Source organism: Saccopteryx leptura, chromosome 6 (assembly GCF_036850995.1).
Source record: "Saccopteryx leptura isolate mSacLep1 chromosome 6, mSacLep1_pri_phased_curated, whole genome shotgun sequence".
Taxonomy (NCBI): domain Eukaryota; kingdom Metazoa; phylum Chordata; class Mammalia; order Chiroptera; family Emballonuridae; genus Saccopteryx; species Saccopteryx leptura.
The window spans coordinates 78,740,251-78,755,108 of record NC_089508.1 but is presented as its reverse complement, the minus strand read 5'-3'; the positions used below and the strand labels follow the sequence as shown (position 1 = coordinate 78,755,108).

The following is a 14,858-nucleotide window of genomic DNA, read 5'->3' as shown; positions in this document are numbered from 1 at the left end:
TCTTTTATTTATTTTTCTTTGCTGATCACCTTCATAAACTTCTTGTACAATTGAGTAGAAGTGGTGAGATCTAACATCTTTGTCTTGTTTCTGATCTTAGGAGGTAGTATTTCTTTTTTTAATTTTAATTTTAATTTTTATTAATTTTTCTTCTTTTCAAAGTGAGAGGAGGGGAGATAGACTCCTGTGTATATGCCCCAAGCAGGATCCACCTGGTAACCGGTTTGGAGCCAATACTTGCAACTGAGCTATTTTTAGCACCTGAGGCCGAGGCGCCTTGGAGCCACCCTCAGTGCTCAGGGCTGATGTGCTCTAAACAATTGAGCCATGGCTGTGGGAGGAGAAGAGAGAGAGGGAAGGGGAAGGAGGAGGGGTGGAGAAGCAGGTGGTCGCTTCTTCTGTGTGCCCTGGCCGGAAATCGAACCCGGGACTTCTGCACGCCAGGCCGATGCTCTACCACTGAGCCAACCGGCCAGGGCCCCAAGCTGGTGAGCTTTTGCTCAAACCAGATGAGCCCGCGCTCAAGCTGGCGACCTCCGGGTCTCAAACTTGGGTCCTCTGCATCCCAGTCCAATGCTCTTTCCACTGCGTCACCGCCTTGGTCAGGCGAAAAATGTCTTCAACTTTAAAGGTTTCTTTTGCTAGATTTAGAACATTAAGTTGACTCTTTCAGTACTTTATGATAGGTGTCATTCAACGGTCTTCTGTCTTTATTATTTCCAATGAGTAGTCAGTCTGTTGTTCTCTTGGTTGTTCCTCTAGTGTAATGTGTTCTTTTCCTCTGCTGTTTATAAGGTTTTTTCTTTGGATCTTCAATTTTCAGCAGCCTGACCTTGATGTGTCTAGGCATGCCTTTCTATATATATTTGTTCTCCTTGGTGTTTGTTAAACTTTTTGAATCTAGAGGTTAATGTCTTTCCACTTTTGGAATATTTTGGTTCATTTTTGTCTTCAAATGTTTCTTCTTTCTCCTGCCTTTTTGGTAGGGTAGATACTAGTATGTTAGGTTAAAGTCCTTCCACTTTTGGAATATTTTGGTTCATTTTTGTCTTAAATGTTTCTTCTTTCTCCTGCCGTTTTGGAAGGGTAGTTACTAGTATCTTAGATCATTTGTTGTTGTCCCACAGGTCTCTGTCACACTTTCTTTGTTTTCCTCTATTTTTCAGTTTAGGGGATTTACTTTCAGCTCCCCCACATTTCAGATGTTAAGGTTGTGATTGGACTTGGTATCTTAAGTGCAAGTTCTCTGTTTTCAGGCTAGCCTTGCTGTATCATTCCTGCTTATTTTGCAGAAGTCCCCTGAAGGATACTCGGTGGAAGTAAGGACTAGTTGTCTTTGGGGTCTATCCAGAGTCGGATTTAACGGCAGGAGCACCAGACATGTACCCTGGGCCCCGACTTCTGAAGGGCCCTGCAAAACCCCAACTTTACAGTTTTTTCTAATGACACCAAGTTTGGTTTCATATGTGCAGTTTTAACATGAATAGTACATAATATTTTTTATTTATTTAAAAATATGGTTAACATGTATTTTTACGTATTTTTATTTTCCCTGTCTCTTTTTTTTAAAGGGCCCAATATTTTCGTCTGTGCTCAGAGCCTCAACCGACCTTAATCTGCCTCTGGTTCTACCAGACTCTAGTCTGCTTATACTCAGTCATTACAAGTTTGACTGGTTTTGGTGCTGGCCATTTGGCTCAGCTGTAGAGCGTCAGCCTGGTGTGTGGAAGTCCCGAGTTCAAATCCTGATCAGAGCACACAAGAGAAGCAACCATCTGATTCTCCACTCCTCCTTCTGTCTCTTCTCCTCCCCCTCCTCTCTCCCTCCTGCAGCCATGGCTCAAATGGTTAGAGCAGTTTGGCCCTGGGCTTTGAAGGTGGCTCCATGGCCTTGCCTCGGGTGCTGAAATAGCTCTGTTCAGAGCAATGGAGCAGCGGCCCTAGATGGGCAGATCATTGCCCCCTAGTGGGCTTGCCAGGTGGATCCCGGACTGGGCGCATGTGGGATACTGTCTCCCTGCCTCCATGCCTCCATGCTTCCCTGCCTCTCACTCAATTAAAAAAAAAAGTTTAACTAGTTTCTCTCTGTCCTAGCAAACATCTTTTGCCTGTAGCTGCTTTTTTCTCTGTTCACTTGTGCTTCAAGCAATGTAAATGCTACTAAGGGTTGAAAGCAGTAGCAGTCTGTTATCTAGAGAAGGCTGGCTGATTCCTCTCTGAAATTCAGTTCATTTAGACTTACCTGTGTCCAGAGGTCTTCAATAGCTTTAAAGAAAAATTGGGTTTTTAATTTATCTAGTGTTTTCTCTTTGTTATCTCAGAAGTGATGGTCTTTGTGATCTGCAACATTTTAACTGGGAGTAAAAACCCTGCATTTAAGTATTTTCAAGTAAGGTCAAGATCTTCAAGTAAGTTGTACAGGACCAAGTAACTGCATAGTGGAGTAATGGTTGCTTGTGCATATTTGAGGTAAATGAAAACTTTATAAAGACAGACTTTAACTGGGTTGGTGGATAGATAGTTCTAACACATCCTTAAGCTACATTGGTATAGTTTATATGGTTTTAATAGTTAATTGGGAGGAGGAAAAACCAAAAAAAAAAAAAAGATTGATTTTTGAAGAATCAAAAACACTGAATCTACCCCAGTCATATATACTTGCCTTCAACTACCCTACCTTTTTATCTTGGAAGAATTAATATTAGAGTCTTTATACTGAAAGTGAGTTTTTAAATTTTTTTCTTCTTCTTTTCCAAATGAAAAGAGGGGAGATAGATTTCCACATGTATCTGACTGGGATACACTCAGCAACCTCCATCTCGGGCCAATGCTCTGCCCATCTGGGGCCATGCTTGCAACCGAGCTAATTTTAGTGCCAGAGGCAGAGGCTCCATGGAGTCATCCTTAGTGCCCAGGGCCAATGTGCTCCAACCAGTCTGCCATGGTTGCAGGAGGAGAGGAGAGGAGAGAAAGGGATGAGAAGGGATAGGAGGAGTGGGATGGAGAAGCAGATGATCACTTCTCCTGTGTGTCCTGACCAGGAATCAAACTCAGAACATCTGCATACTGGGCTGACACTCTACCACTGAGCCAACTAACCAGGGCCTCAGTTTTAAATTTGAAAAATCACCTGGCAACAACATTGTAAATAAACTAAAAAACTACCATTTTTAAATGGTTAAGTGTTATATGAATTTTTTCTTAATTTTAAAAAAGGGAAAGATCAAGCAGGCAGTTTGAAAGGCCCTTATTGCAATTTTTAATTATAATTGACCTTTGTTTGCTTTTTTTGTTTGTTTTTTTACAGAGAGAGAGTGAGAGAGAGGGATAGATAGGGATAGACAGACAGGAACAGAGAGAGATGAGAAGCATCAATCATCTGTTTTTTCGTTGCGACACCTTAGTTGTTAATTGATTGCTTTCTCATATGTGCCTTGACCGTGGGCCTTCAGCAGACCGAGTAACCAGTGACTTTGGGTCCTAGCTGGTGAGCTTTGCTCACACCAGATGAGCCCGCGCTCAAGCTGGCAACCTCAGGGTCTTGAACCTGGGTCCTTCCGCATCCCAGTCCTATGCTCTATCCACTGTGCCACCACCTGGTCAGGCCCTTTGTTTGCTTTTAGTGGCAATTTATAATCACTGTATATTTCTTAAGTTTGATTTTGGTTCAGTACCAGTTGACTTCAAAATTGAGTTTATTTGAAAAATAGTGTTAGGAAAATAAGTGTTATACATATCTTTTTGATTTAGTGATAAGAGGGTTACTTGTTTAAATGTTACTCTTTATTTTATGTATATATATGTGTGAGAAATTGACAGAAAACCTAAAAGTGTGATGTTGGTAGACTGCTTTTGAGATCCTTGTTATGTTATGCAGAATGTTTCTTGAGGAATGGCTCATAAAATATGTCATTTGGTTTCCAAAATCCTATTTTTTCCTCCTGAGTCTTTATTTATGGAAAAGTATCTTCTTTTCAACCCTCCCTCCCTGTCTCTCCAGACTTGTTGCCAACAATTTTGAAGACGATTCCCATGTAGCATCACCATTAGACCCGAATGGAAACTTCAATGTTGTCATTAAAGAGGAGCCTCTAGAAGATTATGACTATGAACTTGGTGAGTTTCCAGAAGGGGTCACTGTGAAACAGGAAGAGACAGATGAAGAAACAGATGTATACTCAAACAGTGATGATGATCCTATACTAGAGAAACAGCTAAAGAAGCACAATAAAGTTGATAATCTAGAAGCTAACCATCCATCTTCTAAATGGCTACCAAATAACCCATCAGGTGTTGCTAAAGCTAAAATGTTCAAATTAGATGCCGGAAAGATGCCAGTAGTCTATCTGGAGCCTTGTGCTGTCACCAAAACCACAGTGAAGATTTCTGAGCTCCCTGATAACATGCTTTCTACATCTCGGAAGGATAAGTCTTCCGTGTTGACAGAATTAGACTATTTGCCTATGTACATTGAAAATTCCAGTGAGACTAGCTTTTGCTTAGGCCAAGAATCAGAAAATGGTCTTAGAAAACATTCACCAGATCTCAAAGTGGTACAGAAATATCCCTCACTTAAAGAACCTCAGTGGAAATATCCTGATATTTCTGACAGCATGAATGCAGAAAGAACACTTGACAATTCAAAGAGTACAGCTGGGGATTCATTTCTAGGAAAAGAGGACTTGGGTAGAAAGAAAACAGCCATGTTTAAGATTTCATCAGTTTCTAAGACCATGAATGCTAATCAGAATGTCCCTCCAAATATCACTGGAAAAAGAGGAAGGCCACGAAAAATGAAACTTTCTAAGGCTGGGCGACCACCTAAAAACACAGGAAAATCTTTGACTTCTGCAAAGAACATTCCTATGGGCCCTGGGAATACCTTTCCAGATGTGAAGCCTGATCTGGAAGACGTGGATGGTGTTCTCTTTGTTTCCTTTGAATCAAAGGTAAGATTATCATTTCAGGATTCTTTCTAAGGCTAAGTAATTCTGAATTGTATACCTGCTGGATAACCAGCTTAAAATTTAGGTGTTTTTTTTTTTTTTTTATGTATCCATTATGTGAAAGTGTGTGCATGGGGAACCAAGTGTCTCCAAAATATTTGGTTTAGTATAATAGGCATCACTTAAGATATTTTGTTTGAATGAAGTTAAAAATTTATATCTGCTTTGATCTCAGGTTATGATTTTCCTACTGTACAGCTGGAATTTTTCAAATCTTCAGATCTTACTGAAATTTTCACCATTATGGACTTCAAAAAGGCTTAAGTAGCCCTGGTCGGTTGCCTAATGGATAGAGCGTTGTCCCAGAGTGCTGAAGTCACTGGTTTGATTCTGGGATTGCCAGCTCAAGCCCCTCTTAGGGCTCTATCCTGAGGGTACCGGCTTAACACCTAGCTTGCTGTTTTGAGCTGCAGTTAGGACATGTATGAGAAACAGTCAGTGGATGCACAACTAAGTAGAATGAGTTAATGCCTCCCTCCCTCCCTCTCCCCCTTTTCCCCTACCCTCCTCTCTTTCAAAAATTTTTTCCATTGATTTTAGAGAGTGAAAGAGAGGAACATAAACTACTTGTTCCATACAGTTGTATATTCATTGATTGCATCTCATACGTGACCAGGCGTTGACCCGTCACCTTGGCACGCAAAGACAAAGCTTTATCCATTGAACCACCCAGCCAGGGCCTGTGCCAGCTCTTTAACTAGATTATTTTTCATTTAGATTTTTATAGAATCCAATCTATAGAATTCTATTTTATAGAATCCAATCTATTTGTAAATAGAAGTTGATTTTTTCCTACTGGGTCTTATCCACTTTCCTTGCTAATTGCTAAGTAAGCTCTCTTTACATAGGCTTTAAGAAATCTATATGCAGCCTGACTAGGCTGTGGCACAGTGGAGAGAGTGTCCACCTGGGTTGCTGAGGACCCAGGTTCAAAACTGCAAGGTTGCTGGCTTGAACATAGGATTGTTGGCTTGAGCATGGGATCATAGTCATGACCCCATGGTTGCTGGCTTGATGCCCAAAGTACCTGGCTTGAGCCCAAGTTCAATTTCTTGAGCCAAGGAATCACTAAGGTGCCACAACTACAAGTTGATGCTTCTCATCTCGCTCCCTTTTGGTCAGCCTGTCCCTCTCTCCCTTAAAAAAATCTTTATACAGATTGGCATAAATATTGTTTTCGATCATTAGCTGAATATAGTCAGATTTTTTTTCCTTATTAAAGTGATGTTAATGTGGAAAATTTAGAAAATATCAAAAAGTTTCAAAAAGAAAGAATGCTTCTGGTTTATGTTGAAACTTTTAGAAATGATACGAGTTATGTTTTTGTTTTAAATATAGGAAGCTCTAGATATTCATGCAGTTGATGGGACAACAGAAGAACCCTCTAGTCTTCAGGCATCAGCCACAAATGACCCAGGTATTATATAATGATATAAAGAGAGACGTTTTGGGATTTGGCTCTAGAAATGAAAGATGGGGTGTTTATTTTTCTGAGTGTATTACTAGTCTACTTCCATTATTTGTTTTGTGAGTAGGTTGCAGAGCAAGAATTTTCCAGTTGGAAAAGGAATTGATAGAAGATTTGAAGACCTTACGGCACAAGCAAGTGATACATCCTGGTCTTCAAGAAGGTAATATTCTCTTAATAATATATATAAAACTTAGGTTTAAATTTTGTTCTCTTTCTCCTCTCCTTCCACTGTTTTCTTTCATATCCCTTCCTGTTTTTCTTTCCTTTTCTATCTCCTTTCCCCCTATCTTTGATTGCATTTCTTTGAGGGCCTCTCTAAGCTTACATTTTTCTCTTTTCTCCCTCCATGCTTCTTCTCCCCTTAGTTTAAAAACATATCTAGGTTTTGTTTTGTTTTTTTACCCTAAGAGAAACCCTATTCTGAAGATAATTATCTTATCCTTGTGAAACATAATATCTTATGCATTAAAAAAAATGTATCATCAGGAAGTGGTGTTTTCTCTTTCTTAAAACACAGTATTTTCTTCCCTATTTCTTACCTTTTAAATTTTGTTTGCTTTTGTTTCTGTAGCTTTTTGGGAGGATGAGAGGGTCCTATTTATTCTTACGTACTTAGTAATATATTTAGTTGTGTAAATGGAAGAATATTTTTCTCCTTTTGTGACTAAACATTTTATATATTTTATGTATTGGCTTGTGACTGAGCTGAAAATTTTCACTATCTCTGATTACGTTGCTTAATTTTTTTAAAAAAATAGTGATGAAGTCTGTTACACTTAACTGCTATTGTAGTAACTACTGAAATATTTTAGGTTTATTTTATATTATTTTATTTTTTATTCTGTGAGAGGAGGGGAAGCAGAGAGACAGACTCCTGCATGCACCCCCATTGGGATCCACCTGGCAAGCCCACTGTAAGTAGTGATGCTCTGCCCATCTGGGGTGTTGCTCTGTGGTTCAGCAACTGAGCTTTTAGTGCCTGAGGCAGAGGCCATGGAGCCATCCTCAGTGACCTGGGTCAACTTGCTCAAACCATTTGAGCCATGGATACAGGAGGGGAAGAGAGAGAGGGTGGGGGGGAGAGAAGCAAGACTGGGGGAGGGGTGAAGAAGCAGATGGGTGCTTCTCCTGTGTGCCTTGATTGGGAATTGAACCCAGGACATCCACATGCTGGGCCAACACTGTACCACTGAGCTAACTGGCCAGGGCCTGATTTTTTTTTAAGTGAGGTGAGGGGAGGTAGACTCCCACATGCACTCCAACAGGGATCAACTTGACAACCCCATATGGGGCTGATGCTTGAATCAACGGAGCTATCCTCAGTGCCTGGGGCCAATGCTCAAACCAGTGGAGCCACTGGTTGCAAGCGGGGAAAAGAGAAAAGGAGAAGAGGGAGGGGAAGAGAAGCAGATGGTTGCTTCTCATGCGTGCCCTGACCAGGGATCGAACCCAGGATATTTGCATGCCAGGCCGACACCTTATCCACTAAGCCAACCAGCCAGAGCCAGTGACTTTTTTCATTTGTACTGTATATAAAAGATTGTAAGCCATGTCCCAATTTTTAGCTTCTTATATCTTTGATTTCAAGTGTGGTTCTTGGGGTAGTTTATTGAGTTTTTGACTGTTGTCAGTTTTCTTTTCAAAGGGACTGTCTAGCTGATTTATATTATATAGATCATTTATATGATAGTCTAAGCATTAGGTGTACTAATGATTGATTTATAAAATGATCATTTATAATTCTAAATTAAATGGTAATTAAAGAACTTTTGATTTTATGTGAAATCACATATGATCTTGAAGTGTGCAAATCTCAATCCAAGTAATAAGGACTGGATACTGTGGATTATAATGGACAATCACAGTCATACCATATTTGTCTTGCTGTGTTAACATTTGCTATTGTTTATTGTCGGCTTTCACTTTTGCTATTTTATTTAAATAATATTCTTTTCCCCCATCAGTTAATTTACTCTTTATTTTCCTTCCAACTTCCATTTTTTCCTTATGTATGCTGATAATGTATAAATACAACATTTATATTGTGTTATTTCAACCTAATCCCACATATGAGTTAGTGTTAGTTTTAGAGTTAAATATATCAGTAATCCCTGCTAGTTGTTGCTCTGGTTTTCCTATTATTTCCTGTTGGGTAAGGTTTGAGTTTTTTCCTTTCTTTATAGATGTTTTAGTCAAATCTGTAATTTTTCCTTGGTGTAATGGAGCTTCAAAGTCAGGTGCCTATGGGAACTAAGCATTAAACATAAATAAAGTGAAATAAAGCCTGAATTTGTGGGTGGGGTTGGACTTTGGTGGGCTGGAGCACAGCTACCTCTTTTAAAGGGGCAGCTACGTCCATTCCTGGATAGTTGTCATATGGGAATGTAGATTCAGTACGTTCAGAAATTCTCATGTTCAGTAGAAGCTGAAATCAATATTTTTATGTAATGTCTCAATTTTTAAGTGATAGCAGCTGATAACTAGCTTTTTGGGCAAAGCTTTAAAAACACTGAGCCAAACAAAATGTGTATGAGCCATCAGTTTTCACCTGTTGTACACATTCTGCATTTGGTGTCAATGTCAAGTTTTTGCTTAATCCTCAGTAGTTAAAATGAATTCAACTGCATTCTTTTATGCATTTTCTTTTTTTTTTTTTAATACATCTGTAATCCATGTGGTACTTAACTTTTCATAAGGTGTGAGGTAGAGTTTTTTGTTTTAGATTATTTTTCTCTTATTTAGGCAGATGTTCTCCCTCCTAACCCCCCCCCCCTTTTACTTCTGTTTTTTGTTTGTTTGTTTGTTTGTTTTAAGTGAGAGGAAGGGAGATAGACTCCTATATGTGCCCTGACTGGAATCCACCCAGCAACCGCCATCTGGGGCCAATGCTCGAATCAACTGAGCTACTGGCTGCAAGATGGGAAGAGAGAGAGAAGGGGGAGAAGGAGGAGAAGAGAAGCAGATGGTTGCTTCTCATATGTGCCCTGATTGGGGAACCCAGGACTTCGCACGCCAGACTGATGCTCTATCCACTGAGCCAGCCGTCCAGGGCCCCTTTTTCTTAAGACATACAATTTAAAAGAATAACTTTAAATATTTGTACTGAGTGATCCCACCCCCTGGTCTATGAAGGTAATCAAAGTATTCTTCCAGATCTCTCTGAAAATTGACACTTGAAGTAATTTTTTAAATTTCAATTCTATGTCATATTTCTTTGCCTTTCTTTTTTGCTCTTTTTTCTTTTCTTTTTTTATTTTAAATATTAAAGTGACAGGAGGGAAGACAGACAGACTCCCGCATGTACCCCGACCAGAATCCACCTGGCAAACCCTCTACCAGGGCAGAGCTTTGCCCATATGGGGCCACTGCTCTGTTGCTCAGCAACTGGCCTATTTTAGTGCCTGAGGCAAGGCCATGGAGCCATCCATCCTCAGTGCCTGGGGCCAACTTGCTTGAATCATTTGAGCCATAGCTGTGGAAGGGGAAGGGAGGTGGGGTTGGAGAAGCAGATGGTCACTTCTCTTGTGTGCCCTGACTGGGAATTGAACCAAGGACTTCCACACACTGGGCTGACACTCTACCACTGAGTCCACTGGTCCTATTTCTGTAAAAACATTCCTACTTCATTGCTACCAAGTCAATTTTATGTCAGTTTTCAAATAAACTTTTTACTTTAGGTAAATTTTAGATTTGCAGCAAAATTGGGAACATGCTACAGAGAGTTTTCATGTACTCTGCACAATTTCCTGTTATTAACAACTAGCACTAGTATAGTAGTGTTTGCTACAGTTAGTGAACCAGTATTGATATAATATTATCTAAAGTTCATACTTTATTCAGATTTCTTTGGTTATTTTTCTCTGTTCCATGATCCCATGTAGGAAATTACATTATATTTAGTAGTCATGTCTCCTTAGGATCCTTGGCTGAGATGGTTTCTCAGACTTACATTGTTTTTAGTGACCTTGACAATTTAGAGAAAGCAGAGAGAGAGAGAAAAGTGGGGCGGAAGGAGGAACAGGAAGCATCAGCTCATAGTAGTTCCTTCTTACATGTATGTGCTTTGACTGGGCAAGCCCAGGGTCTTGAACCAGTTATCTCAGCGTTCCAGGTCCACACTCCATCCATTGCACCACCACAGGTCAGGGTCCAGTTCTAGCTATATGGGTCTTTTTTTTTGCAATGGTGTAATATGTATTTAAGTATCTCAGCCCTGGTCAGGTAGCTCTGTTGGTTAGAACACTCTCGTGATATGCCATGGTTGTGGGTTTGATCTCTGGTCAGGGCATATACAAGAATCAGCCAATGAATGCCTAAGTAAATTAAACAAATTGATGTTTCTCTCTTACTCTGTTCTTCTCTTTAAAATCAATTAAAAAAAAAACATTTAGAATGATCTCCTAATAGGCAAAAAGGCAAAAGGCATTTGGGAATATAATTTTGTTTAATATGTGGAAAGGATTTTATTTTGGGGGGCTGGAATATGCTTTCTATGAATTATTTTATTTCATTTTCTGTAAGCTAAAGTTACTCATATGAAACCAACTAAGTCTTGATTTTTCATGTATCTGTTACTTTGGGAAGGAATATTATGCAGGCACATATTTCAGGGTAGCTTCAGGATAGGCTAAATTGGGAATTACTTTGAACAGTGTTTGTGTGCCATTTAAGGCTTTTAAAAAATATGTATATTTAAAATAAAATTGGTGCTCTTGTTTTTAGGACTTAGTATCACTTTTGGGGGAAGGTGGCAGTTCAAAATACAAGTAAATGCAGAAAACAAAATACATAAAAACAGTCTCTAAATTTATTATATGGGTCTAGATTTTGCATGTTTATCAACTTGGTTATCAATTTGGTACATTTTTAACAACTTAACCATTTCAGTAGTACAAACGTTTATGTACGTCCTCACTGAAAGGGTTAACAAAAATCTCACTACTCAAATAGTTAATTCCTATTTTTTTTTTACCTTTTCTGTAGTCAGCTGTTCTGGTATAGTTTTTGTCAACAACAATAGATACTTTTTCTTCTGAAAGCACTACAGTATTTCATTTTATTCTTTGTTTAGCGTTCAGTTCTCACTTGAATTTGTGTAGACCTTGCTTTCTAATTCCCCTCTGCTCTCCATCCCCAACTTTCCTAGTTAATTTCTACTTGTTCTAACTTAAGAATTAGACCTTCTGAAATGTTTTGCCAGATTCCCTTGGGCTTTTCAAGTGTCATTTCTTTTTGTTGACATCTCATAAGACTTATTTCCCCTATTGTAACTACTAATGAGTCAGTTGGGAAAACAAAAATGCTCATTGAGGTCTGGGAAAAGTCTTATCTCTCTCATCATTTTTCATTTACTACTTTTATTTCACAGAAAAGTAGTAAAATTCTTAAAACACAAAACCCATTGTGGTGGATTAATATATTTATTTTACTGAGGAGGAAGCTAAAGCTAATAGAAGGTTAGCCCAAAGACAAGATAAGAAACCGGTTGTTTTGATTCATTATCTTATTTTCTCCCCAGTTGATTAGAAACACAAGGAAAGAATGTTTCATTTTATTGATGTTAGTTTTAACCACATCATGACATTAGATAAAATAAAAATGATAAAAGTTTTTACTTTGGCCTAAAACTGTCACCTTTATTCACATAATTCTACAAAGTATTCCTTTTCTCATGGTGCTCTCTTCTAAGTTGAAATTTTTTTCTAAGTTTTTTTTTTAAGATTTTATTTATTCATTATAGGGGAGGGGAGAGAGAGAGAGAGAGAGAGAGAGAGAGAGAAGGGGGAGGAGCAGAAAGCATCAACTCCCATATGTGCCTTGACCAGGCAAGCCCAGGGTTTTGAACCGGCAACCTCAGCATTTCCAGGTTGACGCTTTATCCACTGCGCCACCACAGGTCAGGCCTAAGTTGTAATTTTTCATGGATGCATCTGATTAGCAAAACCTATGTCTCGTGTCTGCACATAAACTGCAAGAGAAATTGGAAAGTGAGGTTTTCTAACGCCTGCCTTAAAGAGGTAGGCATTATAGTGGGGAAAAATAACAGCTTATATAGGAAGGGTGTTTAAAATATTTTGGGCAGCCACAAATATGCCAAACAACATTCAATACAGTTAAAAAGATGAATATAAATGCTATTATGTAGTAATTCTTTTTCTGGGTAAATACCATAAGAAAAAGCTAAATACAGTATAGCAAGTTCTCATACATGGTCACATGTGTGATGTACATCCTGGTAAAAGGTGTACAATGGTACTGCAGCATTGTTCATAATAGTTAAAAATAGGAAACAATTCTCATCAATAGAACGGTGAATAATATGGAGTATATTTATAATCTGGAATAGTCTATAGCAATGAAAAGAAATGCTTGAGAGATACATCTGTCAACATAGACAAATCTCAGATGTAAATTGTTAAGCAAAAACAGTAAGGGTAAAATACTTTCCCAAAAGATTGTCTATTAACATAAATAAGTCAATATTTATAGGCTCAATTAACTATAAATGTCATTAATAATAACTAGAGAATTAGTAGCCATAAGCAGAGCATAAGCTCAGTCTATGGTAAGTTTATATTTCAGGTCCTAGAAAGTCTCTGGAACACAAAAGGTTAAAAGCACAAAAGATCTGAATTCTGCTATGTTTATGGATTCTGTAGTTACCTGTTGCTGTTTAGCACTTTACTGCAAACTTTGCACCTTAAAACAATACATTTATTGTCTCACAGTTTCAGTGGGTCAGAAGTCTGGGCATGGCTTAACAGGGTCTCACAAAATTAATAATCAAAATGTTAGGCTTGGTTTCTCTAATTTTGAGGTTTGACTGGGGAGGTATGTTTCTAGTTTCCCTGAGGTTGTTGGCAGAACTTGTATCCTTGAAACTCTAGCAAGATGGGTGATGCATTTATTCTTTGTTATTATATACATATAATCGTGTATATTCCACCCCTTTTGCCATACTGTGTTGCTTAGAAACAAATCATAGGCCTCTCCTACTTTCAAGGAAGGAAGAGGATAACACAAATATGTAATACTGGGGGTTACTTTTGCCATATAAATTTTTTATTTCATCATTTTGCTCTCCACTATCTCCTTTAGCTCTATTATCTCCCCTGCCCCTTCCTCCCTGCAACTGAAGGTTAAAAAAACCCCAATATGATTTGTGGTCCTTTTTTTTTTGTAGTGGGCTTAAAACTAAATTCAGTGGATCCAACAATGAGCATTGATCTTAAATACTTGGGAGTACAACTACCTTTGGCTCCAGCCACTAGCTTTCCTTTCTGGAACCTTACAGGAACCAATCCTGCCTCTCCTGGTGAGTGTATAGCATTTATGAAGTCAAATGAATTTGTGATATAAATAAAAATATACCTTTGTTAGAGACAAAGTACATTTAGGATAGTTTAGGGTAGATTTTTATCTAGTGGTATAGTCTTAATGACTTACATATTTCAGATAAAGGCTTAGTAATTAATTGGATATTAAATATTGGCTTGCTGGGATTTTGGTCATATCTTTTACTTTTTCTTTTACAGATGCTGGATTTCCTTTTGTTTCTAGAACAGGAAAGACCAATGACTTTACTAAGATCAAGGGATGGAGGGGAAAATTTCATGGTGCTTCTGCATCTAAGAATGAAGGTAATCAATTAGCTTTTGAAAAAATTATAAATATGTTTTGTAACATGTGACCACAGCCTTTGTTAAAAGTAAGTGTTGGAGTCCTATCCTAGTAGGTGAGTTGTTTATAGCATCGTCCTGATAAGTCCAGGTTGCAGGTTTGATCCCTCATAAAGGTGCATACAAGAATCAACCAATGGCCTGACCAGACGGTGGCGCAGTTGATAGAGCATCAGCCTGGGATGCTGAGGTCACAGGTTCAAAACCCCAACGTCACTGGCTTGAGTATGGGATCATAAATGTGATCCCATGGTTGCTGACTTGAGACCAAGGTCACTGGCTTGAGCAAAGGGTTACTGGCTCTGCTGGAGGCACCCCCGCCCCCATCAAGGCACATATGAGAAGTAATCAGTGAACAACGAAAGTGCTGCAACTATAATTTGATGCTTCTCATTTCTTTCCCTTCTTGTCTGTCTCGCTTTCCAATCAATGAGTACATGAATAGGTGGAACAGCAAACCATTGTTTCTCTCTCTCTCTCAAATCAATTTAAAAATATATAAAAATAAGTAAATAAAATAAACTGAAAATAGTTGTATTGCTGATACTTGTTTATCCTCTGTGTTCCTATAGCTCTGATTCTGGGGTTCAGTCCCTATGTGTGTCAAACTTAAATAATCCCTGCCATAATTTTTAACAGCTCTTTCTTTCTGTTATTCCTATGGTTATAAAAGGCATCATTCTCAAACATTATTTCAGGACT

General features: G+C 38.6%; 1 protein-coding gene across 19 annotated transcripts in view; it reads left to right on the top strand.

The window, feature by feature from the left end:
- MGA (MAX dimerization protein MGA) overlaps nt 1-14,858 on the top strand; it is a 195,514-nt gene that overhangs the window by 107,165 nt on the left and 73,491 nt on the right. For all 19 annotated transcript variants that reach the window (XM_066343735.1, XM_066343746.1, XM_066343741.1 and 16 more), the window contains 5 exons: nt 4,001-4,949; nt 6,345-6,423; nt 6,542-6,637; nt 13,661-13,792; nt 14,013-14,117. In XM_066343735.1, coding sequence (XP_066199832.1) covers nt 4,001-4,949; nt 6,345-6,423; nt 6,542-6,637; nt 13,661-13,792; nt 14,013-14,117 — 1,361 coding nt within the window. The remainder of the gene's footprint in view (nt 1-4,000; nt 4,950-6,344; nt 6,424-6,541; nt 6,638-13,660; nt 13,793-14,012; nt 14,118-14,858) is intronic.